General features: G+C 50.9%; 1 protein-coding gene across 3 annotated transcripts; it reads right to left on the bottom strand.

Annotated features, from left to right (window-relative positions):
- Positions 1-5895: 5895 nt before the first annotated feature.
- LOC118575906 (H-2 class I histocompatibility antigen, Q10 alpha chain-like) lies at positions 5896-9459 on the bottom strand. 3 transcript variants are annotated; one of them, XM_036176267.1, is made up of 8 exons: positions 9358-9458; positions 8890-9159; positions 8425-8700; positions 7084-7359; positions 6842-6958; positions 6637-6669; positions 6453-6500; positions 5896-6313 (listed from the first exon to the last, which is right to left on the bottom strand). In XM_036176267.1, the coding sequence occupies exons 1-8, from the start codon at positions 9437-9439 to the stop codon at positions 6309-6311; spliced, it is 1107 nt and encodes a 368-aa protein (XP_036032160.1). In that variant the 5' UTR covers positions 9440-9458; the 3' UTR covers positions 5896-6308. The 3 variants fall into 3 exon arrangements, with proteins under 3 accessions (XP_036032160.1, XP_036032159.1, XP_036032161.1); XM_036176266.1 differs by having other exon boundaries at positions 5896-6500; positions 9358-9459; XM_036176268.1 differs by lacking the exons at positions 6453-6500; positions 6842-6958 and having other exon boundaries at positions 5896-6114; positions 9358-9459.
- Positions 9460-9947: the final 488 nt, after the last annotated feature.

The raw sequence follows: 9947 nt of genomic DNA, 5'->3' as shown, positions 1-9947 counted from the left end.
TCTCAACTCAAACAAGCTATGTAAAATGCAGTCGCTTCCCTGAGGTAAGCAAGCATCTATTAAACATACTCACGCATGCGTGTCTAATATCCTGCCATCAGACCACAAACTTGTATACTGAATAGGGAGCATCCAAATCCTCCTCTCGTCTGAACATTTGAGCTCATAACCTTCTCCCGGTCCTATGTCCCAAGGCAATGATCAGTTTGACTTGGCCCTTGTGGTGACAGACCCTGTACAGTCTGCTAAGGAGTTTCACAAATTGTACCACGTGCCAGCAAATACATTGAGACAAAAATTCTTAATTCCCAGACATGTGGCGAGAGATATTGTAAAATCTTGTTCTTTCTGTGTAACTTTTCTCCACCCACCACATGTGGGTGTGAATCCAAAAGGACTTAAACCTAATGTATTATGGCAGATGGATGTTACTCATATTCCTGAATTTGGAAAATTGAAATACCTTCATGTATCAGTTGATACCTATTCTGGAGTCATTCATGCCACACCCTTAGCTGGGGAAAAGGTGGTTCATGTCCGGACCCACTGCCTGGAAGCATGGGCAGCTTGGGGAAAGCCTCAGCGTCTAAAAACAGACAACGGTCCCGCATATACATCTCGCAGATTCCGTACCTTCTGTGTACAACTCCAAGTGGCACACACATTAGGCCTGCCTTATAATCCTCAAGGTCAAGGCGTTGTTGAAAGAGCCAACAGAAGTATCAAAGAACTACTCCAAAAACAAAAAAGGGGGATAGCAGAGTATGCTTCTCCCAGAGAGAGAATATCTCTTGCACTCTTTACTCTTAATTTTCTAATTTTGAATGATGCCGGTGATTCGGCAGCTGATAGACACATTATGGCACCTCCTTATCAGGAAAGGAGGGTGTTGTGGAAAAATGTACTTGATAACAAATGGTATGGACCGGATCCTGTAATATCGAGATCCAGGGGAGCTGTATGTGTTTTCCCACAGAATCAAGAAGATCCAATCTGGGTTCCAGTATGCCTGACTCGACCCGTTGATGATGCCCCTGAGGACAACATGGAGTCAGATTCGAATCAGGCTACTGAGGTGCCTGTTATGGATAATGTTGACCAACTGCCTCGGACCAGTAAAGTCTGAACAAATATTGTGGGCCCTGATGAAAGCCTGGCCTTATCCAATGCCACTTACATCGCAATCAGGGGTGTTCCCTTTTTTCTTTAGCTCTAATGAAACATTAGGATGGCCATCTGTGCCTGTGGATAAGAGTAAGGTGATTAATAATTTTACCACAGCTAGCCTTGTAAATACGCTCTGCTTCACGGTTCAAACTGATCATGCTCCAACCAATCCTTGTGTTGTTCTTATCAAGCAGACACTGGGATGGTTTGGACCCCCTAATATTACCCAGGGGAGAGAAATAGGAAACGCTATTATCCTCACTGGATTAACCCCAAGAGCAGTTAGTAAAGGTAACGGCTCTGCTCCCCATAGACAGCCCTCAGTTCTACCACGATGTGTAGGCTCGACTGATTGGCCCCCAACGTGGACAGGCTGTCAGGGTAGCTTAACTCCCAATTGGGTTAATGTGAATAAGACATTTTCCTTATCCTTGAAAACTTCACCCTTTAGTAAAACCTTTACTAGTTTTAATTTTTCCTTTAATAGCCCTTTAATGGCTACCAAATCTAATCCCTTTGATTCTTGGGTTTTGTGTAATGAGATAGGAACCTGTAGTCAGCTTAATGCTTTGGGATTTGTATTAGGTGGTGCCTTTGAAAATTGTAGCTATTTTTTTCATTCTGGGGAGACATTTGAACAAAATGTTACAGTAAATTGCAATAAGCCCATGGAATTCAAATCCACACCAGTTTGTGTGTGGCCCCCGTTTCTTTTGGTGGTTTTTAATTATACACAGAGTGTTTTAAATTGCAGTAATCAAACATGTTTGTTAACCCAATGTTGGAATGCTTCATTGCATGATGCCATGGTTGTGGTGAGGATACCCACTTATGTGCCCATGCCTGTTAAGGTACAAGAAGGAGAATTGCCGATGCTGCTAAGTAGACATAAACGAGATTTTGGTATTACAGCGGCCATTGTAACTGCTATTGCCCTTTCTGCCACTGCCGCTGGGGTTGCTGCAGCATCTCTTGCCACCTCTGTCCCTACAGCAAAAGCTTTAAATAAGCTGACGGGGAATACAGCTCAAGCCCTCAGCACTCAGACAGCTATTAATGGACAGCTGCACCGCGGCATAGTCTTAATCAATCAGCGAGTTGATCTACTTCAAGAACAGGTAGATATATTACAACAAGTTGTCACAGAAGCCTGCATAGTCCCTATGAGTGGCCTCTGCTTGACGACGGTCCAATATGAGAATTTTAGTAGAGCTGCTAACTATTCTAAACAATTGAGTGCTCATTTAACAGGAATTTGGACAGCTGAATTTGATAACCTAACCAGCATACTGCGATGAGAGATCATCCTGGTTAATTCTACTCGGGTGCACCTGGCCACCATGGACGAGATGCTGTCTTGGCTGCGGTCTTCTATTAGCTTCCTGAAGGAGTGGGCAGGAATGGGATTGCTTTTAGCCTGCTGTTTGGGAGGGAGCGTATCGTGCCTGTGGTTGATCTGCCGTATGCGAGCACATGCTCAGAGGGACAAGGTCTATATGACTCAAGCTCTAGCTGCCTTGGAGAATGGCTCCTCTCCCGCCATATGGCTAGCAGCCCTTAAGAATGCCTAACCCTCTCTACACAGCCCTTGCACCCCTAGGACTAAGTAGTCCATTGCACGTGGGAGGGTGTGTGAGAGATTTGTCTAAGCATAGCCTTTGTACCCCTGGGGCATCGGTCCATTGCACATGGGAAGGTATGCTTTTGACTTTGCTGTTCTACCATCCTCGATCGGTTCACACATCATGAGGTGGGGACCTGACTGGATGATCTAGTACAGTGCTGGCATTCTATTAATAAAGAAGGGGGAGATGTTAGGAGCCGCCAACCGCCATTCCGAGATGGCGCCGACCCCGAATCGCCAGTTCATAAATAACTCCATATAAGGCAATTACAGAGCTCTGTGGCTGATTTACATTGTGCCTGTGCAAGTGTTGATATCATGACCTTGTGTCCCCAAGCCTATCCCATGGCTCCCCGTGCTTGAATTCTGGTGGAATCCAATCACAGAGTAACCCGTTCCCTTAGTTTCCCATATAAACAGCTGCTTTTTTGTTCTCGGGGCCCCTCACCTCCAGCTCTCCCTTAATCAAGAGGCGCTCCAATAAAGTGTGATCTGAGAAGAATCCTCGAGTGGTGGTCGTTCTTCCTCGCTGGTCGAGGAGCTCGCTGCATTGCTCTCTGCTTCCTGTTTGCCCCTGAGGAAGTGAGCTCTCAGCTTCCTGCTCCCCACCATTCCGCAATGATGCACTTTTATGCATTGGAGCTGTAGCCAAACCAAACCTTTCTGAATGTTGCCTTGATAATGGTGTTTTATCACAGCAATACAAAAATTACTAATGCAATGCATACACATGATTTTAAAAAATACCTTTTTTTTTCCAAGACAGTGTTGCTCTGTGTAGTTTTTGGTGCCTGTCTGTAGAACAGGCTGGCCTCAAACTCACAGAGACCACAGGCCTGGTTCTGCCTCCTGAGTGCTGGGATTAAAGGTGTGAGGCACAACCACCGCCAGGCAAAAAATACTTTTTTGAGATATGATTTTACTTTGTGGACCAGGTTTGCCTTGAAATCCCAGAAATTCACCTGCCTCTGATTTCAGAGACTTGGCAAGAAACAAAACAAAACAAACAACACCACAATAAATATTTTAAAAACAATAACTCCTTGCTCTGTTCATCTCACCTGCACTTTGGACACCTTCCTTATTTGGTATAAGGACACCTCTACCTCCCGAGATAACCTGTCCTTGTTTGTTCCCTTACACTGTATCACAGGCATCTTCCCACCACAGCACTTGCTACAGGAGACCAGCAACACTGTATCACTTCCTAGTGTGTCTTAGAAACAGGACTTAGATCTCACACATGGAACAGACTCTGTGGACTGATCACAATGGACACAGCTGTGTCCCCTGCTTAAGGAGTGGATTTCCTCCATCCCAGATGGAGACAGTGACAGCAGACCAAGGAAAACATCCATCCAGGGTCAGATCGCTGAACCCTAAGCTCACTGGTCACTCACAGGATCATGGTGAGTCAGGGCTAACCACTGAGCTGCCCACCCTAGTGTGCATGTCCACTTACCCAGCTGCATCACTGCAGTCCCCTGCACAGCTCCCAGCAGCTCCACTCAGCAGTCTCCTCTCCCTCAGGAGCTGCAGCTGGTTTAACCGTGAGAGGAAAGCCCTGCATTGTGTCAGCACCTAAACCTGTAGCTTCTTGTGTTTCCTGAGCCTCATCAGCTCCTCCTGGCTCCAGCAGGGATGTTTCAGTCTAGATGAAAACTCACACACTCACCTCCCTCTTCTACAGAAGCTCCCTTGATTAACACAACCTCAGGCCAAATGCTGGTGTGTGGAGTACAGCACCAGGTCCCCTCACACTGAGGTCAGGGTCACCTGAGCTTTCCCTCTGCAAATCCCTCCCTCCCTCTCCACCTGCCTTTCTGTCTTTGATCCATGACCCTAATTATATTTTTATTCATTCATCAAACATTTATTGGGTCTGAATGTCTGCTGGATCCCAGGCACTGAAGTCATCATCCCTCACAAGACAAAGATGGCAGCATTGTGACAGAGATTGTCACCTTCTTGGTCTTCATCATCTCAGCTAAACTCCTGGAGCTCCTGACTCGAGGTCACAAAGCTAGAGGAGAAAACTGCAGGCTGGAACCGGAGCGGGGGGAGGGGGGGGGGGAAAGGAATTTCATCTTTGGTGTTCCCACAATGTATGTATATATATATATATATATATATATATATATATATATATATATTTTTTAAGATGAATGTGTTTCTAGCCTGTATGTATATCACCAGTGCCTGTCTGGTGTCTCCAGGGGCATTGCAAGCTATGAAACAGGAGTTATGGAGAGTTGTGAGTCACCATGTAGGTGCTGGGATCTAAACCTGGGTCCCTGGCAAGCACAGCATGTGCTCTCAAGCCCTGAGCCATCTCTGCAGTCCCTAGACCATGGTTTATATGTTTGTTTTTTAATAAACATAAACCTCCAGTAGACTCAAACCATAAATCCCTGAGTCACCCCTGGAGGCAGCATGAGGATTCCCAGAGCCAGGGAGGGAGAGGGGACCTTGGGCAGACACAGATCCAACAGGACAGATCTGAGATGAGACCCTGTGGATCCCTCCTCTCTGCCCATCCTACAACCCGGGTTAGATTCTGAAAGATGGAAAGAAGGAGAGAACCTCCAGGGAGGGGCCTGGAAGGAGGCAGGAGCTCAGGAGACTGAAGTTCATGTCCTCAGCCATAGTCACCTGAGTTCAGGGGCTTAGTTGGGCCTTGGGGGACAAGGATGGACAAACACCTCTTAATGCTGTCACTCAGGGACCCCAAAGGGGGATGAGACAGGCACCACTCACAGGAACAAGAACAGGTCTAGTCCTCCACACAAACTAAAATGACAAGAAATAAACAGAGAAATGGGGTGAAGAGCCATGGTGAGGTCAGAGCCCAGGCTGACCTGTCACAGCAGCCCTGGCTGCTCACAGTCCTGGGGACAGGACAAGGCTCTGTCATCCCAGTGTCCCTGTGATCACAGACTCTCAGCATGTGGTTCAAGTGATGAACAGGCCAGGAGGTGACAGAGCTGAGGAGTGACCATGTCACAGCCAGCAATGGACTGAGCTCCACCTGGGCACAGCCCTGTTCACACTCAGCTTCCACAGCCTCATCTTGTCTACCAGATACACAGCACAAAGAACACAGATTCTGGAAGGTTCTCCATGCCATTTATTTCCTCCACAAACTCTAAGTATTTCAATCCTTTAATTTACCCACCAATCCACCTGTCAGATCAAGGACGTGGACAATCAAGTTGACATTCAGATTCTTATTTTCAGTGCGGAGTCAGGGGCTGCAGCTCAGGGCAGCATGGAGGTGACAGGATGCAGATGTCCCCTCCTGTCTGCTGGACCAGGAAGGTTGGCTGTGGAAGGGAATATAACAGTGCAGGGACAGGGTGCTAGTGTGCAGGGTGGCTGGGCTCCCAGGTCTTCACATTGAGCCCACAGGGTCACAGGGAACATCAGACTTGTTGCTAAGAGTAAACTGAGGGGCTCTGGATGTCACAGGAGAGACCTGAGCACATCTCTGTCACTCTGTCAGGCCGGGCGGCTGTCTTCACGCTACAAACAAGAGTCATGAACAATCACTGTGAAGACAACATCCCAACAACCCACCACTCACTCAGAGGGGATTCTGGGAGTCCCTGAACCCCAATCATGTCCACTTGGGTCCTCCCCAATTCAAAACCCAGAGTGTCACCTTTACAGTCTTGGAGAGACACATCAGAGCTCTGGGCACTGTCCCTGCCTGGGGTAAAATTACATATAGTCACAGGAAGGTGAAAACATGGCCTCTAGAAGATTTCACTGTAGGAGTATAATGGGTTGGCATACTCCAGAATCACCCCCTGGGCCTCAGGGACAATCCTGCTGCCCACACTTACCTGTAGCTGGAGTATAGATCCCTCCTTTTCCACCTGTGAGAAGAAAAGCTGTGAGAGATCAGAGAAGATCCCTAGGAAGGTTCCAGAACTGACAGCAGACCCAGGTCAGAGACAGGAGCAATGAGGGCTGTGGATGTTCCCCTTAATGAGGCAGAGCACACTTCTGAAAGGGGCTGAGAGAGAACCAGACCCTGTCCTTTCCTACCTGTGATTCTCCTCCTCCTCCTCACAACAGCCACCACAGCTCCAATGATGGCCGCAGCTCCAAGGAGACCCAGGACAGCAATGATTGCCACGATGGGGACAGTGGACTCAGGAGGCTCTGGAAGGGAAGGACAGGAGGGAAGGTGAGGGTCATGACCCCAGCTCTCAGCCCTGACCCTGCTCAAGGTCTGGAGAAGGTTCCAGCTTTCCCTGACCCCAGCTCTGCACTCACACCCTCCTTACCCCATCTCAGGGTGAGGGGTTGTGTCAGCCCCTCATGGTCCACATGGCATGTGTATTTCTGCTCCTCCCCGGAAGGCACCACCACAGCTGCCCACTTCTGGAAGGTTCCATCCCCAGAAGGTCTGGTCTCCACCAGCTCCATGTCCTGAATCAGATCCTCCCCATCCCTCTGCCAGGTCACAGAGATCTCAGCAGGGTAGAAGCCCAGGGCCCAGCACCTCAGGGTGCCATCTCCTTTCAGTATGGGGTGATGGGTCACATGTGCCTTTGGGGGATCTGTGTGGGAGATTTAAGAAATCCCACATTTAACAAGATAAACTGAAATCCGCAAAGACAAAGTTAAACCAATGATGACTCTAAACTGTCTGTTTGGACAATTCTGTCATCACACTAGTGACCTCAGGAAGAGCTGGTCCCCTCATCACAGAACTGCACATTTTCCTGGGGGGACTCAGTAGCTAAGAGAGAGTCCACATGAGCCAGCAGGTCAACAGGGCCTTCCTCATGTGATGTTCTATAGTGTAAGGTAGGTGGTAAAAGATGAGAACGAATGGAAAATAATGAATATGTTATTAATTCATATAAAAATAAGAAATCAAGTACAAGAGCTACATGAAGGATGTTACCAATTACTGCTGTCATCATTGAGACACAACCACTGAGGCCATCTTGCTGACCAGCCCTAACTGTCTGTCCAAGTGAACAGCCATCACCTAAGTGTGCAGCACACATGTGATGAACCCTAGCTCTCAGGAGGCAGAGCCAGGCAGATATCTGTGAGTTTGAGGCCAGCCTGGGCTACAGAGTGAGTTCCAAGAAAGACACAAAGCTAGAGAAACCCTGTCTAGAAAAACAAAACAAAACAAACAAACAAACAAAAAACCTAAAGGAAAGAAAGAAAAGAAAAGAACACACCCACACACACACAATTTAGTATTTGTCCAGGGTCCTGCATAAGTGCTCAAGTGACCATTCTGTGAATAGACGGAATTGGGGTGCAGAAGGGATGACCTCACCCACAGGAACCTGGGAGAATGTATCTTTGCAAAGTTCTAGAAACTGGGTGAACCAGCCCAGGGCGTCCATGTCTCCATCTGGTAAAGGAGACTCCATGTCCTGCTGTGTAAGGCTGACACACTCAGACGACAGGACTCAGTTTCCACAGACCCTGGTGTGGGCAGAGACCCGGGCCTGGGAGCGGCCATGGCTGACAGCGGTTGCAGGAGACCCAGGGACACTGTCTGCCCTGAGACAGGGGCATGACCCCAGCTGAGGGCTTTCTTCTTCCTCAGTACTGAGCCCAGCCCGAGGCAGAGGGAGGAGCTGCCCGCGGCCCTGCACCTGTGCGCTGCAGCGTGTCCTTCCCGATCTCCAGGTATCTGCGCAGCCACTCCACGCACTCGCCCTCCAGGTAGGCCCTGTCTCCCTCTGCAACACCAGCCTGCTCCCACTTGCGCCGGGTGATCTGCGCCGCCGTGTCCGCCGCCGTCCACGTCGTCAGGTCGGCGTTCAGGGCGATGTAATCGCGGCCGTCGTAGGCGAACTGAACATACCCGCGGAGGAGGCGCCCGCCCGACCCCATCTCACAGCCATGCATCCGCTGAAAGGTGTGAGAGCCTGAGGGGACCCCGCGGTCAGCCCCGCCCACCCGTCAGCCCCGCCCACCAGCGGACTCCTCCAAACCGCAAGGGAAACCGAGTCCCGGTCCCCGACTCTCCTCCCGAACCTCGGACCCGTGACCCGGGGCGACTCCGGCCGGGACGTAGAGACGTGGAGGGGTCGTGACCTCCACCCGCGGTCACTCACCGCCCTCGCTCTGGTTGTAGTAGCCGGGCAGGGTCCTCAGGTTCATTCGGAAATTCTGCTCGTTGTTCTTGGCATTCCGTGTCTCCCTCTCCCAGTACTCCGGCCCCTCCTGCTCCACCCACGGCGCCCGCGGCTCCATCCTCGGAGTCTCCGCGTCGCTGTCGAAGCGCACGAACTGCGTGTTGTCTACGTAGCCCACAGTGATGTACCGGGGCTCCCCGCAGCCCAGCTGGGACGCGATGGTGTCGAAATACCGCAGCGAGTGCGAGCCTGGGGGCGGCGCGCGGTGAGACCCCGACCCTCCTCCGGGACCCGGGCGGGTGCGGGGCCGGGAGGGGCGTGGGGCGCGGGCTCGGGACGCGGGTGGAGACGGGCGGGAGGGTCCGGCCGGGCGACGCGGGGCCGCGGCTTCCCCGGGGCCGCCCCCGCCCTCCCCGCAGGGTCGTGTCCCTCCGACCCCGCACTCACCCGCGCGGGTCCGGGTCGGGGCCAGGGCGGCCGCCAGCAGCAGGAGCAGCGTGCGCGGGGCCATCGCCCCATTTCGGATCATGGGTGTCTGAGTTCCGCGGGCTGCATGGACTTTATAACCCGTGACCGCGGCGACGCTGATTGGTTCTCCGCGATCTCGGCACCCAATGGGGGTGAGAAAAGGAAATTTGACATCAGTGTCCGGGCAGAAGGACCCAACACAGGTCAGGAGCTGGAGAAGTGAAACTGGGGACCTGGGGATCCCCAGCCCTGGGCTCCCACCCCAGACCTCACCGCCTGGGGACTGAGACTTTGCTGAACCCTGTGAGGCGGGACAGAGCGATGTTTGTCATGGTGTCTCTGAGCCGCCTAAGGACAACTGTCTCCTCAGGTTAGTCAGGATGAAACCTAAGAGCATGGAGTTTCCATGTAAAATACACAGAGCACTTAAAATGAATGTTCGCGGAAACATGTGTGTAGGAGTCCTGGTGACGGTGTGGGGCTGCCGTGGACTCCTGCATCGGGAGGTGACTGGAATTTTCACAGCTCTGCTCAAGGACTTTTGACCCCGTGTTATATGTGACTCTGTC

This window comes from Onychomys torridus, unplaced genomic scaffold, assembly GCF_903995425.1.
Source record: "Onychomys torridus unplaced genomic scaffold, mOncTor1.1, whole genome shotgun sequence".
NCBI lineage: Eukaryota > Metazoa > Chordata > Mammalia > Rodentia > Cricetidae > Onychomys > Onychomys torridus.
The sequence above is the reverse complement of the archived record's forward strand: the minus strand, read 5'-3'. Positions and strand labels throughout refer to the sequence as shown.

Bases quoted from the DNA above. Each gene is read 5' to 3' on its own strand.
- LOC118575906 (XM_036176266.1), bottom strand. From the start codon at position 9,439: ATGATCCGAAATGGGGCGATGGCCCCGCGCACGCTGCTCCTGCTGCTG. The intron at 8,701-8,889 runs GTGAGTGACCGC...GGGTCCCCTCAG, and splicing joins CTACAACCAGAGCGAGGGCG to GCTCTCACACCTTTCAGCGG. The intron at 6,670-6,841 runs GTAGGAAAGGAC...TTCTTCTCACAG, and splicing joins GAGGAGGAGGAGAATCACAG to GTGGAAAAGGAGGGATCTAT.